This window comes from Emydura macquarii, unplaced genomic scaffold, assembly GCF_026122565.2.
Source record: "Emydura macquarii macquarii isolate MOO-44397 ecotype Brisbane River unplaced genomic scaffold, CSIRO-AGI_Emac_v2 contig_691, whole genome shotgun sequence".
Lineage (NCBI taxonomy): Eukaryota > Metazoa > Chordata > Testudines > Chelidae > Emydura > Emydura macquarii.
In genome coordinates, this window is record NW_027130828.1 from 6,890,861 (window position 1) to 6,910,483 (window position 19,623).

Here is a 19,623-nt window from a genome sequence, read left to right on the forward strand (position 1 = left end):
ACAAAACAAAAATGGTTTTATGCAGAAAACCTGACAAAACCCTTAATATTTTCAGTCTGGGGGATTTCAGCAAAACACTCAAAACATTTTCATCTAAAACTATTTTTTCATAAAAAGTTTTGTTGGCAACAAAATCCCATGTTTTTGACAAAAACTTTTGACTGTCTCCACTCTTAGGGTGTTGAATTCAAGCAGAGTGATCCTGAAGAGGGTAACATCAGAACATGCCTGAGGGCATGTCTACACGGTGGGCGCTGCATGGGGCGCCACGGATCAATGCAGTGGGATCGATCGAGCAGGCAGTGGCGACCCACACAATCAATCCTGGAAGTGTTCTCCAGTCGACGCAGTAAATCCACCCCCCGAAAAGAGTAACGCTGCATCAACTGGAGGGCGTTTCCTGTCGACGCAGCACAGTGGAGATGCCGCGGTAAGGGAACGTTAGTAAGTCGGCGGGAGATACGCAAGTTTCAGTACGTAGCTTGCATATCTCCTGTGGACGCAGCTGGCAGTGTAAACCAGGCCTCAGTCTGCCCCATGCAGCATAGCAGTCTCCTCTGGATCAAGTCCTTCTGCGTATATCAGGGATATCAGACAGCACCACACCCCAATGACTTCAAACAAAACACAGATCGCCCCAAAAACGCACCTCACTCCCCCTCCCAAAAAGAAGTTTCCATCTCAACTTCCAGACTTCCTCATCACCAACCCTCCTGCCATCCACGAGAGAATATCCTGGAGAAACAGGTTTGTGCAGCATACTGTAAAACAGGGCCAATCTATTTCATTCTTCTCTGCTTTGATCGGACATTGAAGGGACAGTTCCAGCTTTAGTACTGTTACCTTTTCCCCAGCAGGACCAAGAGGACCTGGATCTCCATTAGGACCTCCACGACCTTTAGGACCTTCGGGCCCATCCTCACCCCGTGGGCCGAGAGGACCAATTTCACCCTGTTAATCAAAAGGGAGGTGGTGATGAAGATGGCGGCTTATGCAATCTGTGTTTGCCATAATCCGGTGCAAATCACCTGAAGCTGGCAGTAATGTACACACAGCTATGTTCAGGTTCACCCTGGCATCACTAAAACAAACTCGTGGAGAAGCTAAACCTTTACCCAGTCACTGCTCCAACCAGATTGTTGTGGAGTAAATTACAGAGTGTATTACAGACATGCTGCTTTCACTCGCATAGCCTGGCTATTATTTCCCAGCAGAGCAGTCTTTCCCTACACTCCAATTATCCTCTCTAATTCTAGCTCCCCTCCATTGAAAAAGCTTTCATTAGCTCTGGCTCCTATGAACCCTTGTTTCCGCACTTCCTGATCTCCAAACCATTGGTTTATGTGCATGCAAACTGTGGGAGGTATTATAATTTAGGGCTGATCTGAAAGACTGCAGAAGAAAGATCGGTATGAAAGCCTCAGCCTGAAAATCAATGGAAAACTGCCTTGGCAATTAGGATGAGCATTTCTGATCATTATTGTCCTCAAAATACAAAGCGGTAGAATCACCTTCCCATAGTGCATTGTTATCACAGAAGTTTTCACAGTGGAAACACACAGGCAGCCTGATTTTTGCTCCAAAATAACCGAGGTGGCATCCTATTTGTCTGCAAAGTTCTCAAGTATCCCTCATCCTTAAGTAGCTTGGTATTTATCGTAAAAAACCAAACAAACAAAGGACCGTCTGAGCAGGCAGCAGAGGTTGTGTGTTTAGTTAGAATGGCTCATGGGATGTCTGCTTGGCTAGGGCGTGTGTTATCCTCCTGAGATACAAAGCTATCATCACGGTCTGCTGCAATGTGAATTTCATCTTCGAAAAGAAGGTGGTGGGGCTGGAAAAGCTTTCAAGTGATCCACTGAGAGTGACTTTAAGATGACGTACAGAAAGCGGCCCTTGGTATGGCTTCCATGGTGTTCTTAAATACCAGGAGTGATGGAGGATTTGCATCGCATTTTTACAAGTCATCAAACAAGGAGCTAATTTTTCTTTAAACATGTCACAAATTACTGTTGTCTATCTCATTCCCTTGGGTTTTCTCATGCAGGGCTTAATATCAATTAATGAAACACCAAGCTAAAGCGTGCTTTATCGTCCAGAAAGGCATGGCAAGGGTGTCTCCATCCATACGTTGACTGTGGAATAGCGAGGGTGGCGTGCTGATAAAAGCATTTCCTAGCTGGCAGATCTCTGCACAGGTTTGCTCTGCAGCTGCTGTCTGAATCTCAGCAGCAGTTTGGTCTGATGATTTTAAAAGCTTTGGTGCCAAGCAATGTGCCCTGCTGCTAAAGAGATGTGTCTAATCTGAAAATGCATCCCTGCTGCTTTTCATAGCCCTGTTCTCACTTCTACTGAAGCGCATGCCTGGTGACTTTAGACTTTGTTCCCATGCTACAGAACCACATCCGGTACATCAAATAAAGAGGACTATAAAACCTTGGGATGTAACTTTCTGTGGGGGAAAGAGATACTGGAAATAAATATATGATACAGCTTGATCCTGCAGGATTCCCAGACATCAGGGCTGCAAGATCGGGCTGTATGTTATTACTAGTTTTAATTTTACTTCTGATATGGGAATAAAAAATTTAGAGATTTATAACCTCCTTGATTCCAGCAAGTCTGAGACTCCAGAATTCCTATAAAGCAGCTGACTGTACAGAATGAGAGTTTCATCGTGACCCTGTCTAACTTTCTGCTCTCCACTGAGCAGCTCTCATGAGTAAATACAGGTAAGGGTTACAAAGATGATGCAAGCAGTCTGCTACCTGCAGGACTCTCCTTCCCAGGACACTGGTGTGAACTGAATTCTGATGTACTCCAACTGGGGACAAAATCTCCATATGCCATGCACTTACCAGGAAAACACCAGTGAGAAAAACCTTCTAGCTCTCCCTTGAAGCTGCAATAAAATGCCCACCGTGTTCCAGCCCAGAGAGAACTGCATTTCATGACTGCATCAGCACAGTTGTTTAGTGCTTATGAAGGACTTTCAAAGCCCTACCCTCTATCATTATGCTCAGCGTTTCGCTTGGTTATTGAAGGGTATTGCCACCTCAAATCCTAGCGTGCCTGAAAAGCCATCTTCACTACATCAAGCTGATTTCAGGCAGAGCCAGTGTGAAGGACCCTGTCCCAAATTTGCTGTCTCTCTGCGGAAGCTGCATTCAACACAGCTGACCCGATCAGCAAACACTCACCCGGTCTCCCTTGATGCCCATGTCACCCTTGAAGCCGGGGAAGCCATCTTCACCCTGAATAACAGGAGGAGAAAAACAAATGATTGTCCAAAGGACACACAGGTCAAACATACAGTGTGGAACTCTGCACCTTGGGACCACTGTACTGAGTGCTGAGCATGGACAGGACCCATTTCAGCCCCCCCCCCCCCCCCCCCCCGCCCCGCCCCGCCCCGCCCCATCCAGCAGCTACAGCAGATCTATCAGTTTATGCACTGTCCCACAGCAGGGGTAATGACCAGTGAATCCATGCACTGGCAGATACACTCCTTCCCATGGCCACCTTGTCACTATCTCTCCCTCCCTCCATGACGGCGTGAAGGCAGCCTCTGTGCAACTCTGAACTGGGGGTGCACAATGCTTGGGGTGGGCTCCTCACATCCTGCCCTCTCCCCACTCAGCGGAACTGCCCAATGCCCATGGCATCAAGGTATCTCTGAACCGGGGGGGAGGGCAAGATGGGCCCACTCGCCCACCACACGTGCCCTTCTAGAGGGCTCTAGCGGTCTTCGATGCACTCATCAAAAATGGAAGAATGATCCAAGGTGAGAGTAACATGTCCGTGCAACGCAGCCAAGCTGCAAATGCACAAGTTCCTACCTTTGAGAGCTATTATATCACCAGACAAATAGAATCCCACCGGAATTACAAAGGTGCGTTCTCCAACCAATCACACTTTGGCTACTAGTAGAGATAATCTGTTCGGCTGCTATAAATACCAACAATTTACCGGGACTGGCAACAAACGATTTTGAAGAATACCAGGGTTTATTTTCACAGAGATCATTTTATACCATCCTTCCATGAGACCTCAAGGACAGTAGTAATATTTCTTCCAGTCAAGAGGGTTTAACTGCAGAGCTCAAATCAATACTGTATCAGCTCCTAGAGCAATCCCATGACAGGCGAAAACACAGACACAGTAACCAAAAACAACTTTGGATCCTAGAAGGTCCCCTGCGGCTAGCTTCTTGGCTCTAATTGGACTATCAGGTATGAAAAAGGAACATGGGGATATTTAAGACTGGAACAGGGCAGGAATTCTCCATCTCCTGATATTCCTTTGGGAGAGCACAGCTGTACCCCTGAAATATAATCTATATTTTTTCTACAAACATTTTACTAGTCAAATTCCTTTGTAACACAGATTTTACAAGCAGCTCCAATGACTGGCTGTTGCAGTGTATTCCATACACTGTATTCCCTGGGCTAGATTCTAATCTGTTACCCAGATGAAAATCACAAAGAATTCCATTTATTTCAGTGGAATTCCCCTTGGCTAACAAAAAGCAAAAAAAACAAAAAAACAAAAAAAAAACCCAAAAACCCGGAAATCAAATCCTGTGCAAAGGACTTCTGCTAAAATGTACATTGAAAAGGTTTTTGTTTGCTATTAGTTTGGAAGCATTGTGCTTCGGTTACCAGCGTAAGGGAGAATCCAACACAAAACCAGACTCCCCTTCCTTCAAAGATATTTAAAACATAATATAAATGGCCAGTGCAGATCCATACACGTATGTCTCCCAGGACTGGATCCTACATTGGCAAAGCCTGTCTAAAAATGCACATACAGGCAACTTTCCTTTACAGAACGTGGTAACTCACCTTTTCACCCTTAGTGCCCTTCAAGCCACGAATACCATCTGCCCCCTTAGGAAAAATCAGAGACACATTAGAATGCTACACCTGCACAAGGAAACAGTAAAGGATACACATAGCTATCACTGGACGAATCATTAACAGTGTATTTTGCCTCACTCTTTCTGTCGGCAAATTGTCCTTATAGAGATTGTGATTTTCCTAAACATGTTGGTGGATTACTATTATTTCCTGGATGATTTTTGGTCTGTTGCTCATTTGTGAGCATTTGCTACTCAAAATTTGAGCTGATTTGATTAGACAGATGGGACATGGGATATGTCTCCATTACTCAGTAAGATGAGTGTAACTGTTGGAATCAAGTTTCAAGGGAGAACCTTCATGAATGGAAGTTTGCTTTCTGAAAATATTTTCCAAAAATTCACTTTAAAATAGGCATCTCTCTCAAATCATTGCCAGCAGTCTGAGCTGACTCAGATATGAACGAAGTGCCAAAGAGATACAGACACTGCTAAAGTGAATTCATTGAAAAATACCGCGCACACATTCACAGCTTCTGCCTGTATTACTTTCTAGCATTCACCCAGCAAAGAGACTGCAGATTTCCGGCTCCTTTTTAGCGTGACATGCCCTCCATCGCGCATTGCCGGGAGGCGTGAATTTCACTCAAAGGAGATGTCCATGCTGCAGCTGGAATTGTGCTTCTGAGCACGGGAAGACAGACACACGCTATCTCCGCTCGAGCTAGCACGCTAAAAATAGCAGTGTAGCTGGGAGCAGTGCTCCAACCCCTTCTGGTGTATTTGGGGAGCTAGCCCGGGCCACCCCTCGTGCTGTCCCTGGCTACTCTTGATTGTTAGCCCATTAACAACAGAGCTACCACATGCCTGTCTACTCATGCTGCAAAGCACACTCCCAGCTGCAGTGTAGACATGCCCTTGAAATCCTGGTATTCATGTATTTCAATGGGGCCCCACCAGTTGAGGTGGGACTTCAAACTAAATAGCAGTGATTGTTTTCCTAGGGCCAGCTCCTCAGCTACTATGAATGGACATCACCCCACCGGAGTCAAATGAAAATGTTCAGGGCCATTTTTAAACCACTCATTCATCGGTATATGTCTGGCAAAGGGAGATCAGAATCGTTTTAATTCATGCTTACCATTCCTACCGTTTGTTGAGGTCACGATGCTGGGGAAAGGCATTACAAGGGGGCTAAAGCCGACTGGCTCTTGAATGAGACTCAGTTTGCCAAGTGCCCTCTTGTGGCAAAAACACATTATGCTCCCAGCCTGATACAACAACTCAGCAGTTATCCCTGCACAGCCCAGCCCGCTTGAAATCAGGATAAATCTTTAGCACAACTAGGATCTAGAGCAGCATGATGCGAAACCCATGATTGCCTCGATGTGAAATGACCCTGAGCTGACACTCTTAAGCACTCTGCTACTTAATCAGCCTCCCACAGCTGAGAGCCTTAGCACTAAATGGACAGGATAAAGACGGTGTCATTTTCTAGACGATATTACTAGTCTCAGGATTCAAGAGACAGAGTCAAGTATCATCTAGCACTAACCTCCCTCCCCTGGAGTTGACCTGTCTCCTTGTTTGCTATTATCCTGCACTCAGTCCCCAAGCCATTCAGTGTAATCAAAAAGTTGCTGACACCAAGATCCATGACACAGAGTCAGGAGGGTGGGGCGTTAGAGATAGGAAAAGAAAAAATGCAGCTAATATAAAGCTAAAGCCAGGATGCGAAATCATGACGCCTGGAAATACCTGTCTGTTTTTAATGCAGCACCATGTTCACTAATTATATGACTACAGGTCAACTACCCCATTTCCTGAATCACTGGTCTTGCACTGAATAAGTAGAGATGAGGGGAATAGCACTATGGAATGAGATGACTGATCACCTGGGAGAGGGGCTACTATGCCTAGGAAAACTGGAGAACAGGAACCTGTCAAACTGGATCAGACCTGTGGTCTGTCTAGCCCTACATCGTGTGTCCAACAGTGGCCGGGACTAGCTGCTTCAAAAGCGGGTGATGGAAACCCTGAAATAGGCAATTAAGGAAGAACCTGCCCCAGGGCAAAATTTCTTCCTAACCTCTATCACTTAGCGAATTTGTCTTATGCACTGAAGCAGATTTCTACTCCTGCCAAACTTTTTGGATTTATTTGTGTATCGACACTTAAATCAATCAACACTAGGATGGCTGAACAGAATGGAAAGGAAAGGGAAAGAGTGAATAAGTTCAAAGTATAAGCATGATGTATTCTTATTAATTATTTGTTTGACTATAGGCCCTAAAAGCTCTGGCCTTGGTCCAGGACTCCATTGTGCTAGGCACTGTACAAACAACAAACCAAAAAAGATGGCCCCTGCCCCAAGGAGCTTACAATCTAAGCATCTGATTTAGGGGGTTTCAACTACATCTTTTACTTGTCCCTCATAGGTGCCTAAGGAAAGCGTATGTGGCACAACAGAGCCAAGCAAGAGCTGAGAATTTAGCCTGCGCATTTTCTGGTTTCTATGGTAACCTTATGGCAGAATTCTGCTCCCTTTCCTCTCACCGTGCTGCATCAAAGGGCAGAATCGTGCCCTGAATCTTCTGAATAGATTATTTTAGGCACTTATCAGGTGTGTGTGGTTGTGACGTGGGGCACAGACCCTAAGATGCTATGGCAGAGGTGTGCATTGGAAGTTTACCCAGTGCCAGCCTGCACTACACCTAGACCTAGCTGGTGCAACTGCTTCATGCGTCCGTGTCTTTTTGATCGTTGGTTGCTTAGAGCTGCCGGAGTTTAGCTGCTCATGCACTGATGGCCTAAGGACATACAAGGAGATGCCCCTGGACACTAAGGAAGTCTGGAAGCCTATACAGCTGCAAATCATTGCTGTGATTTCACCTTTGGTCCAGCATACTCACGGACCTGCAGTGGATTGATCGTGCTGTGTGCGTCTGTCGAGAGACTGGAGAGTATCAATATGTGAGACAGTCAATACTAATGGATTTCGAGATCTAATTCTCAGTTAGCGGCTGTGGTTTCTTGTGGCTTGGGGGCTGCGAGTTCTAGTCTGAGTTTTGAAGAGTTTGTCAGCCGAATTCTGCCCTTAAGCACGGGAGGCTCACTCGGAAAGGGAGAAGCTGGGTATCAGGGACCCAATGGAAGGTCAAGGCAGAATGATTTAAGGAGTGGAGGGTGGGAGATTCAGCAGTGCACCTTACTGCTGTGCCCCTAGTGCTTGCAGCTGATAGCAGCAGAGGGTGTCAAAGGCATGACCATCATCTGAGACTGGCAGACCAAGTCCCTATGGAGTGCCCCGTGCCTGTCATTCAAAGCATTGCTAGGTCCATGTCCTATCTTGCTTAGGGCAAAGGGTAGGAAGCTTCCTGCATGCTGATTTTCCCTCAGGAAAGGCAGGCCAGAATTTCACGGTAGGGAACATACATCTTACAGCTGTACTCTGCAATGTAACTCACATATCAGCAAAAAGAGTTCTTTTAAAAATGAATTTAATTTTACCCAAGGTATTTTTAATCTCCTCCCCACAGCCCCTCTGCATGCCAAAAATCTAAATGAATTAAAGCGCAGTGAATTCACAAAGCAGAAGAGAATTCTGATCAGATGGACAAGATCTAATTATTTACGATGGCAAATCCAAGGAGAGACGCTGTTCTTGGGTTCTCAGAACTGAAGCCTTATTCAATTAATAGAACGCTGATTGAGGGAACGGAAACATTTTTGATAAACACTAAGGATTGTGCAGACGACACACTTTCTCTATATCAGCGTAATGAGGAACAGTTCCACTTTAGCAGTAAGCATAATAGAAAACCATTCCTTAATGGACCACTAAGTCTCAATCTGCAGCGCTGCAAGACATGAGACGGAAACATGCTTTGGTTAAATAAATCTAGTTACATTTTTGGAAATGGAAGAGTGAGTGGCTTTGTGCTGCTGGAAAAATGGATGGAGGGTTTGAAGCGGTTTTCACTTCATCTTTAGCCTCTGATCCAGTATCTGTATCTATAAGCATGGACCCCTGCAGTTTCACAAGAGTGTGGAAAGCATTGCATAGATCAGGGTCAGAGTTAACAGATTTTGATGCAGGATTAATAACCTGAGTTAATACCTTCTTATCAGTGCATACATATTGCATATATCAGGAGCGAGCTGAAGAACTGCAATTCAATTCAGTGAAAGAGAATGGGATGTGAGTTTAAACAACACTACACAAAAACCTCAGCTTCAAATGACACAATTTCAGAATACTCCGAGAGCACAGAAACACTGTGTTTTGTTTTAATATTGGGCTATTTTGTTTCATTAACAATCTTCATGTACAGGCTGAGATGTGTTTTGTTTTTCAACTGCAAGTTATCATGATGGAACTGTGCCATGTTCAGTGGGAATAAAAATCTATCAGAGGCTCTTCTAGAGAACAGCAGAGTTATATTTCTACGGGCCTGAGTAGATATGTCAGGCCAAAGGAATTGATCAGATAGTAAGTATGACTGAACACTAGTGCTTCAGTATCTCTACTAAGCTCCCCAATGAGATATCTACGTTTCTTCTAGACTCACTGATAACACATCTACCATAAGCATCGCATCCATATGTAGTTGTAATGCTGCTGGGTATCCTTTAGACTCACCTGTAATACCTGTAGATTTCTCCCCAACTAACTGATTCACCACCTATCCATCTAGATTTCTTCCAGAGCTGTTGCAGCACTACCCCTTCTATACAACCATCCCCTACTTCCATTTATGTAGAACCAGAGTAGCCAGAGAAAGATTTGCTAAGAGCAGGTAAGAGGAATTCTTTCTTAGGGGTTGCTGTCAAACCCAGTGAGATCCAAGATGGCCTCCTCTATCTCTACTACAAACCACAGAAAAAGACATAGATGTATGTTCCTGCCTTCCCATCTTCCTTACCTTGACTCCACGAGGTCCTGGATATCCAAGTGGGCCCTGAGGTCCTGTTGGACCCTGTGATTTAAAAGCAACGACAAACAACATTAAGATACAGCCATGGTGGACCTTTTTGATAAACTGCCTGTCCTGAACTGCACAGGAAAACTAGCAGCTGGCTGAATAGAAGGCATATGGGAGGTCAGCTGTGCGTAGAAGAGGCTATGGAAATCATGTTGCTCTGTGGTCTGTGATCTGAGCACAGGACAGAAAGACTTACATGACAGAGAGAGGAGAGACACCAGCTAGCCATGTAACTGCTATAATGATTAGCTATAAGGAAAAAGTTTTATACACAGGATCCACCAATGATTTGCAATGGCAAAAGTGACTTCACCACTTAGTTTCGGGGAGAGCAGGTTGACATTTTTTTTAATTTGAAGTCATGATGACATTTTCAAAAAGAAAAAAGAAATCTTTGAAATGTTCACAATTCTTTTCTTGCCATTTTCCAAACAACTGTAGAATTGGTCAGAATTTTTCAAAATTCAAGATGTAGCATTGTCAAATTTGAAAACTTTAGACTGCCAAAATTTTGAAAAAAGGGGAGGGGGAAATATTTGCAGAAAAAGTGAATTTCTTTTTTTCCCCGTGACTATCTGTAGTTTCAAGAGTAATAAAATAGGAGTAATGGAATGAAATTAAAAAGGGGAAATTAAGACAATAGGTAAAATTTTCAAAAGCGCCTGCTAAGTCCCATTTCTGAAAGCGATGCAGGCAGGACTTTCAATGAAATTTAGACTTACAAGTGCCTGCATCACTTTTGAAAAGGGGACGTAGGAGCCTAGATCCAGAAAACTACAGGCTTTGAGATCTGCACTAGAACATGTGGAATAAACTCCCAAGGGAAGCAACAGAATCCCTATCATGTGGCACATGTGAACCTAAACTGCACAAAACATTGGCACATGTGAAATAGGGAACAATCCTTCATATACAAGTAGATGCACTGGATGCCCTCATAACTCTAGCTTGTCTCTAATTTCTAATGACTGTTATGAAAAGAACCATCTGTATCATAAGATCCAATGGCTGAAAGCTGAAGCTAGACAAATGCAGACTAAAAATAAGGGACAAATTTGAACAGTGAGGGTAATTAACCATTGGAACAACTTAGTTGGGGATGTGGTGGATTCTCCATCTCTTGAAATCTTTAAATCAAGACTGGATGTCTTTTTAAAAGATATGCTATAGCTCAAACAGAAGACAGGGGCTTGATGCAGACATTTTTGGGTGAGGTTCTTTGGCCTGAGTTTTGCTGGACCGCAGACTAGATTATCGTAATAGTCCCTGCTGGCATTAAAAATCTATGAATCATCTAGTCATCACTGACTCCAAAGGCTGGACTGTAGCTGTTGCCAGACATGGATGGACATACTTCATGATGACTTTGTAAGTATCTTGCACCAATGCTATGGTGCTGTATTATGACTGTAAATACATCACATTTTAACTGCATTTTTTCCTTTTGCTCACCTAGCTAAAAATACTCTTCCATTTCTTTAAAGCAGAGTTCTGGATAATTTTTCCAGTCTGACAGCCAGACTGAGCGGAAGGATCTTGGAGTCTCAGACCTCATGTAGTGTCAATTGGAACAAATCTTGCAGCACAAACATTACTCTGAGATCATAATTGCTTAAAGTAATAACTCACGGAGAAAGTTATGGCCTGGATCTGGACTTTTACCCTGACACCTGCTGACTCCCTGGTGTTTGCTAAATGTCTCCCAGCACAGCGAATGAGCGCAAGGCTGTTTATTGGGTTTTAATATTCTGCAGACATGAACATTTGAATTCCTAGTCTCACATGATGCCAGCTGGAGGAATGGCTCCAGTCAAGGGTGCAGACATCATTTTCCTGCACTACACAGTACCCATGCAATGCTAGGGTGAGCTTCAATCAAATCGGACTGTATTCTAATAAAAGACTTTTGACAAATGTAATGTTTTTCAACTGAATGGGACACAGCAGGAACACAGATGGTAAATCTCCCAGACAAACTAACAACTGTATAATTCAAGGACTGTAGCCCTAAGCAATGTTTTCTAAAATATTGTTAAAGAGGGACTTTGACATGGGGGCAAACTAGAACGAAAAGAACATTAATTTAAAAAAAATAATAATTTTCTGCATTCCCTCTGTGGCACTGAGGATATTTATTTGTGTCTGATTAAGAGCTTTCCCCTTCACAGCTTTCTGTTTGCATGTTTGTGACGCGTTTCAGGGCTGCTTGCCAGGAAAGCTGGGGTAGACAATGAGCCTAAACCATGAGCCTAGTGCAACTACAGGTTTACAGACAAGTTGCAATTGCTCCATGATTCCTTTTCCCCTCATCCCCTGTTGACAAAATCACAAGTGAGAAAACAATAAAAACGCATCTTTGGTTCTGAAGGTCCAGGTAGGAAAAATGTCCAAGTTGACGTAGATTTCTAAATGAGCTGCAAATCTCACAAGATCACCTTTCCTGGGGCATTTCCAGGATGTAAAAACAGAGGGTGGGAGGTGGGGGGTAATATTTCTATACCTTTGTTTTTAGACAAAGCCAAAAAGTGGAAGAAGTAGAAAGAACGTTAAAAGAAACAGACAGATGAACTGGACTTGGTTTTCAGGAGCAAGGTTGGTGGGTTCTTATTCTTTCTACATCTGCTGGCCCATTCCTACTTATTTTTCTGTCTCTCATTGCTGGATCAAAAAAGCTGTATGGTCAAGTCATGTGACCTTCTCCCAGCACATGTATCACAAAAGTTTCACAGGCACAGCCATGTTGGTTAAGAGTGTGAAAAAAATCCATACCCCTTAACTGACAAAGCTATGCTTGCAGGAGCCTGAGTGTATATACAGATATACCAGCAAAAAAGTCCTTTTGCCCGTCTAGCTTATTTCATTCAGGGATCAGGTGTAAATTATGCCAGTAAAAGAACTCCTGCTGGTATGAGCTGCATCTCCACTTGGCAAGTTTGCCAGTATAACTCTCCTGGTACAGTACCAGGTTGCAGGTATAGATCTACCGGTATAGCTCCAGTTTGCCAGTATAACTATCCAAGCAAATCCTTCCTAGTGTAAACAAGGTCTCTCTCTGTCTTTCAGAACTGACCGGAACCCTTTACTGCCTCCATGGTAAGGAAGTCATTTTCTACTCAGTGCCTAACATTGTGTGGAGATTAATTTCTTCCTCCAAGTTCAGTGACGCTGAATAATAATAATGAGGATCTGGTCAACACCTACCTGACTCCCCTTCTCACCAGGAGGACCTTCTTTGCCAGGATGACCCTATTCATAAAAACAAACAAACAAAACAGGGAGAGGAGTTTAATATTTTCAGATCACTGTTTTGGAAACCGACAGTCAGTTTTGGTCTATTTTCATGGGGATCCTTACACACTAGTGAGCACTTAGTCATGCGGGTCGTTCAACTGAGGCCAACTGATCTACGAGCACCAATACCAGGGGGCAGCGGTGGTCCTGTAGTGGAATTATACTTCACCCTGCTCTATCACCTTGCATCTGAGCAGCACAAGACATTTTGCAAACCTCAACAACATCTCGCCACACCTTGGCGAGTTGGGCCGCTAGCAGCATATCTATTTTACAGAAGAGGGAATTGTGACATGATGCGGCTAAGTGTTTCACCCAAGGCCATGCATCAAGTCCATGATAGAGTCAGGAATAAAACTCAGAAATTCTGTGTCCCACTCCCATGCTTTAAGCACTTGGCCACTTTTGCTCCTAATATTTACTGTCATTAGGTTGGTGATGAGAAAAAAATATCCACTTCTACAGCACTGGAGAGTATGTTGGGAAGGCTGTGATGGTCACAAGATCTCCACACCTCAACTACTGCAAGCAGCTGCATGATCTGATGATGAACACTCAGTTAACCTGCATCCCCATGCATGCTGACTGTCTGGACACTGGTCGGCTTTCTTCTTGGGCTTGGGAGCTGAATAACCCAAGGTCCTGTAGCTTCCAAGACATTCTTATTCAGTGGCTTTAGAAGCCTTTTGTTGAGATTTCTATCGGTACAAAACAAAAGTACCATTTTCCATCCTGAAAAATTGCTTCAGATAAAGCACAGCGCACGAGTGAAGAACTGCGGAGAACCAGTCAAGTACCTTTGCAACAGATTTGCTCACTTCAGGACCCAGCATGCTGTCAAGGCAAAACATGGCTCTTGGATTTGCAGTGTCTGTACAAAGGCATTCACCCCTGGGCTGTGGCACGTAATGCACGCTCATAATCTTTTCATTCGAAAGGAACATGAGGGCACATAGACCACACTGCAGGCTCTCAAGGCCCTAAGTACCTCTGCAGTAAGTAGGTTTTTCATCAGTGAGCTCCTGTCTGAATGTGCTAATGACCCTCTTGCAACCACTTAACAAGCAGAGCCATAAACCATTTTCCAAGATCCCTGCATAAAGGAGAATGTCGGAGCAAGAGGATTTCATACAAAGGATCTGATTAAAAAAAAAAAAAAAGCCCCAGCCCAATCTCCCTTTATACACTTACAAATATATGCAAGAATAAATGCTGCTATTTTGATATCGGAAGGTGCCATGATGTAGCCAGATACCGAAATGGCATCAACAGCAGAACTGTGGGCACAAAACTGTGCCTGCACTGATTTGCTCATACCTAGATCTATCTGTGTAACTGTGGGTGTCAACGGAAGTCCAGGCAGAGCTCTAAATCTACATCATACACTGCATATAATATCGTCACCAAGTTCAAAACCTGCAGCCTCTTTACCAGCCCTAAAATCAATGCCTTAAAAGGGACCTTGCTGGGTTTTGCAGCGTGATGCCATGTGATTTTGGGAAATTATTAAAAGGAATTTAGTAAACGCCACATATCTTCTGAGCCCATTTTCTACAGAGCATCTGGGTATCTCATCATCCCTTAAGACAGTGCAACACTCACACTTAAAAACCTGCCATAGACTATCTTCAGGCTACATGGTTCCCAATGAGAACAAATGGAGCTGAAGATGATATATGACCCTTAGTCATAAAAACGGGAGCTGACACCTTTTATAACTGAGAAGCTCCACAGAGACTTCCATGAGAATTTCACATTGAGAGCAATAGCCTTAAAGATATTCTGTTCTGTTGACTCAGCTAACATTTTTATGAGACAGCTAAATGCCCTGAGTGGGAAGGATAATCCCCAGATAGAAAATGTAATTTTTCGGCGTGTTCTGCATTTACGTTAGGGAATGTAACAGTTTTACGTTTGTTGCTTTTAAAATCAGACGTCTCCTCGGTGTGTAGAAAATTAGATCAAGTTTAAAGGCCAGAGATTTTCAACACCAGCTTCGAGAACAGAGTGGATACTGTTTAAAGTAGGATTATGTTGAGGCTGCTAGAGGAGAACCTTAATGTGAAATTTCAGGTTGCTCTGATTACCTGCCTTGCAGAAGTGCTTAGGCTACGTCTACCCTGCAGTGAGGCACTGCAGTCAGGCCCATGCCAGCTGTCTTGGGCTCAGGGTCTGGATAATTCATTGCAGCATAGACCCTGAGCTCCAGCCCAAGCCTGAATGTCTACACCACAGTTAAACAGTCCTGTAGTCCAAGCCCCACAAGCCCAAGTCAGCTGGCACGGGCCAGCCCACGGACTTCTATCTGCAGTGTAGATATATCCTCCGTGTCCTAAGCAGTACAAGTGGGGATTGAAGCAGTAACTGAATTCATCCCGAAGCGCCAGGTAAATGAGTTCATTTTTATTCACAACACACAATCGCCCCTTTACAGGGATGGTTTTGCGCTGCAGTCGCAGTGCCAGTGCTCCGTTCAATGCACTTAACCACGGATTTCATGAACGACTGGGATTCAGCAGGACACACGGGGTGTGTTAAAATGATGACCCATTCCTTACTAACAACATTGTTTTCTGAAACTGATTATTACAGGGGCAATCCCGAGAGGTGCTGTGCTAACAGCGACGGGAACTGAAGGAGGTGCACAACATGCAGAAGAATCAGACCAATAATGTGGGGCTAGAGGAGAACCAACCCACACCCCCAACAGGGCAGAGACGTTTGTGTAAATTTTAAATGAGGCCTGAACTCATAAACGCGGAGCGCTCAAGATTCCCATGGAGCTCCCGAGGGTGTTGGGTGCAATAGTGAGGCAGGATCAGGCCCCTCGTGGGCAAATTGGGTGGGCTGCCGTCAGGACAGGCTACTTACCGGAGGGCCATCTGCACCGGGCATGCCAGGAAGACCAGGTTTACCCAAAGGCCCCTAAAAAATAGCCAGCGACAATCAGAATCACTGCAGCAAGAAGTATCCCCCCCATAAAGATATTAAACAAGAACAGTCAGAAAACTCAGGGCAGCATGTTACAGGCCCATCGTTTGCTGGGTCTGAACCTGGCCTAGCAAACGTCCTATGTAAATGTAAGGGGGCTGCTGGCCCCTTACTGATGCTCAGTGGGGTTTTTTGCTTGGCCCTCTCCCAGTACCAAAGGACAGGCAAAGGGCCAACGAGAATTCAAGACCTGAGAGGGACAGTCCCCAGGGCCAGTGGAGAGAGGCCAATGCTCCGGTCAGCCCAACAGACAGGACAGGCAGAGCAATGAGGGGGTCAGGAGCCCGGGGTCCCATCCTCCTGTGAGCTGGAGCCGCCCGGGCCAGAGCCGGGCCGAACTGAGCCGGGAGCAGAGCTGCAGGAGCCAGAGTCAGACGGGCCAGAGGAGCAGCCCAGGGAGCTGCACTGGAGGCAGCGTGGAGCTGGGGCCGTCCGGAGCCGGGTGCGGTGAGGGAGCGGCTGAGGAGAGCGAGGGGGGGACCCTGGGCAGGGCCTGGCGCAGGGAGACGCCACCAACCCAGAGGCCGTGCAGGCTGGACTGTGAGGGGGTTCATGACCCTGACAGGGGGGTGATGCTGGGGAGAAGGGTCCTGCCCCCTAGCGCCTGGGGACGTGTGGCCATCGCCAGGGCAAATGTCCAACCCGCGGCGTCCCTGCCGCGCAGCCAGGGCCTGGCAGGAGGCCTGGGGCGGGTGAGGAACAGACTGAGCTCCCCCAGAGACGCTGTGTGGGGTCCCCGGGCCCACGGGGCAGCCTTCGGTGTTTTCCTTTAACCTTTCCCACTTTTTCCTTATTTTTAACTGGTGGCTGTTTAATGCATTGTATTTGCTTTGAAAAACATGCACTGATCAGTGGGTCAGGGAGGCGTCCAGTGCAGAGAGAGCACCCCGGAGTGGGGACACCCTAGCCCCTGTCCGAAGTGATCATGACAAGTCTGGGGGGGTCGAGCCCCCAGGAATCCTGGGCCCCGCCTTGTCAGGGTTACACAGGAGAGTGGGAGGTGAGTCCTGGAGGTCAGGCAGGCCCCAGGTAAAGGGAGTGCAAGCGAGGACACAGATCCTTTCGCTAGCCAACTCCACCGGGGTCGTGCATGAGCCGGGAAAGTTTCCCACAGTAGTGGGACCATTCAGGCAAACAGCTGTAAACAGATGTTGTGTAAGGGGAAGGGGAGTATCTGAAGAGGCAAATGCATATTAATGGCAACAGCTGGTTTATGTCACAGCTGCAGCGTATTAACATACTTTATCTCCTGGTGGACCAATTGCGCCCTGTGGACCTGGAAGACCCTGTGAAAAGAAAAAGAAGGTAGGGCTGTTAACAAACAAACGAATCATTCCAAATGTATTTTGCAATGCCTCAGTATGGCATCCTTCTAACATTTGGAATGACTTGGTATTTCCTCCACACCAATAGTTATCAAAACATCTCACAGAAGTTGCTAATACTTTAGATAGCATATTTCAGCCTCAGAACCCAAAGTGCTTTATAAAGGAGGATAATAAGCATTGTTTTCAAAATGGGGAAACTGAGGCACCAGAAAGGGGTGTGGCTTGCTCAAGGTTACGCAGAAGTTCAATAGTAGCACTGAGAATATATCCCAGAGCTCCTGACTCCTATAGCCACTGGGTCCAATGACTTCCATAATTAGTATATTAAAAATCAGAGATGAGAACTTGGATCTATCTCCAGATAACCGACCTCCTCGGTTAGGGAGATATTTGGATCTGGGGTTTGGCTTCGGACCATGACAACAGTAGGAGCCAGCTGCAAAATATGGATCAAGAATGCGGTTCAGTTTCACTCTTCAGGTCACGGAGGTTGTTTCGATCTAGAGCCCAAGGTCCACCTCTAGGAAAATGATTTATTGCTAGGCAACTCTTTGTGCGAGGTCAGGACTTGCGATGATGGGCAAAGCGCATACAGAATTATAAATCCGATTCTTTCCGATCAAGGAGGTGAGATGTTTCTGGCCTTACCTGAGCTCCTGGGTTACCCTGTTGTCCTGGTGGTCCTGGCTCACCTTGAGGACCCTGCCAGGAAGAAAAGCAAGAGCTGAAAGGAGCTTAAAACCATGGCAGTAATAATGTCCATCCGTAGCGTTAGGGCCAACAATTCTATGTGCATCGATTCATGCTTCAGCAGGGGTAACGATTACTCATGCGCCCAGGTGGAAACAGACTGTCATTGCAGGGGTCAGGGAGGGATTCTTCCTTTTTGACGTCACATTGTGCAGTTGTGGAGGGCAGTGACTGCCTGCCTCCAAAGCACTGGAGTGGCCACTGCTGGAGGTAGAATACACGAGCTACCAAAGGCTATTGAGTTCAGTTATTTAACCGCAGAATCCACTTTTCTGATTTGATTTGTGCGTCCTGATCCGGCGGGCAGAGTTATTTAAATCACAACAATACTCAGCAAATACTTTGCTCTTACACACTCATGCATATTGTATACACTTATGCATTTGTGTAAAAGCATGTAACCTTTCATTCAAGGATTCTAAATACCAAATCATTAAGCCTCCCCGCCCTCTTATGAAACATGCACACTGTACTCACTTTAGATGCCCTAACAAAGCGATGGGTACAAGGTCCTACAGGCAGAGTCTTTGGCAAGGCCAGGAACAGAACCCAGGAGTTTTGATTCCCAATGTCCAGGTCTCACAACTAGACAACGTTCCCTCCCACACATATATGGTAGTTTTCTCAGTGGAGACATTATTGATGGGTGCTGGACCACTGTAGAGGATCATGCAGAGGACCAGCACCCAGCCTATACAATAATTAAGTCCAGTTTACGCCAAAACTGGAGGATTTATTGGTGCTTAGGCTTTGTACTGTCTCCTCTGCCTAGAGGTGAATTTCACTCATGTAACTACAAAGTATTTTTTGCACATACTTTCTTTCTTGATTTAATGATTATATTTTGCTGTTTGTTGTAACAACATAAATCATGATGAAAATGTTTGATCTTCATAGGGGTGTAATATGTAATTTCATTGCAAATTATAATAAATTAACATCCATTTACCATAGGAACATATTCTCCATGCCTTCTATTGGCTTGGAAATCAACAGGGACTAAATAGTGATTACAAATCTAATATAAGATTGACTATACCTAGACAGGGAGAGAGAGAGAGAGAGTGTTAGTGAAGACTTACCACATTCCCCTTTGGGCCTGTTTGTCCATCCATGCCAGCCACACCCTGAGTAGGGATTAAAAAAAACCCTAGCATTAAGCTGAGAAAACATCTGGGTATTTTGAGCCAAAAAAAGCAGGAAGATGCAGTAAAAATTAATCAAATACTCTGTGACTTTTTGGACTAAAAGGAACAGCTGAGTGGAAACAGAATGTTTTTCTAAAGGTGCATGGCAAAGCAGTTAGTGCCAAGAATTCATGCCAGGTTGTTGGATTTTTTGTTTGGTTTGGTTGTTCGGTTTTTGTTTAAAAAAAAAAAAAAAAAAAAAAAAAAAAAAAGGTAATTTCAACATTTTTTCC

General features: G+C 45.0%; 1 protein-coding gene across 3 annotated transcripts in view; it reads right to left on the reverse strand.

Moving 5' to 3' along the window:
- Positions 1-19,623, reverse strand: part of COL5A1 (collagen type V alpha 1 chain) — a 233,198-nt gene that overhangs the window by 60,596 nt on the left and 152,979 nt on the right. For all 3 annotated transcript variants that reach the window (XM_067541842.1, XM_067541841.1, XM_067541840.1), the window contains exons 22-30: positions 19,286-19,330; positions 18,102-18,155; positions 17,367-17,411; positions 16,006-16,059; positions 13,045-13,089; positions 9,784-9,837; positions 4,845-4,889; positions 3,201-3,254; positions 844-951 (exon numbers count right to left, since the gene is read on the reverse strand). In XM_067541842.1, coding sequence (XP_067397943.1) covers positions 844-951; positions 3,201-3,254; positions 4,845-4,889; positions 9,784-9,837; positions 13,045-13,089; positions 16,006-16,059; positions 17,367-17,411; positions 18,102-18,155; positions 19,286-19,330 — 504 coding nt within the window. The remainder of the gene's footprint in view (positions 1-843; positions 952-3,200; positions 3,255-4,844; positions 4,890-9,783; positions 9,838-13,044; positions 13,090-16,005; positions 16,060-17,366; positions 17,412-18,101; positions 18,156-19,285; positions 19,331-19,623) is intronic.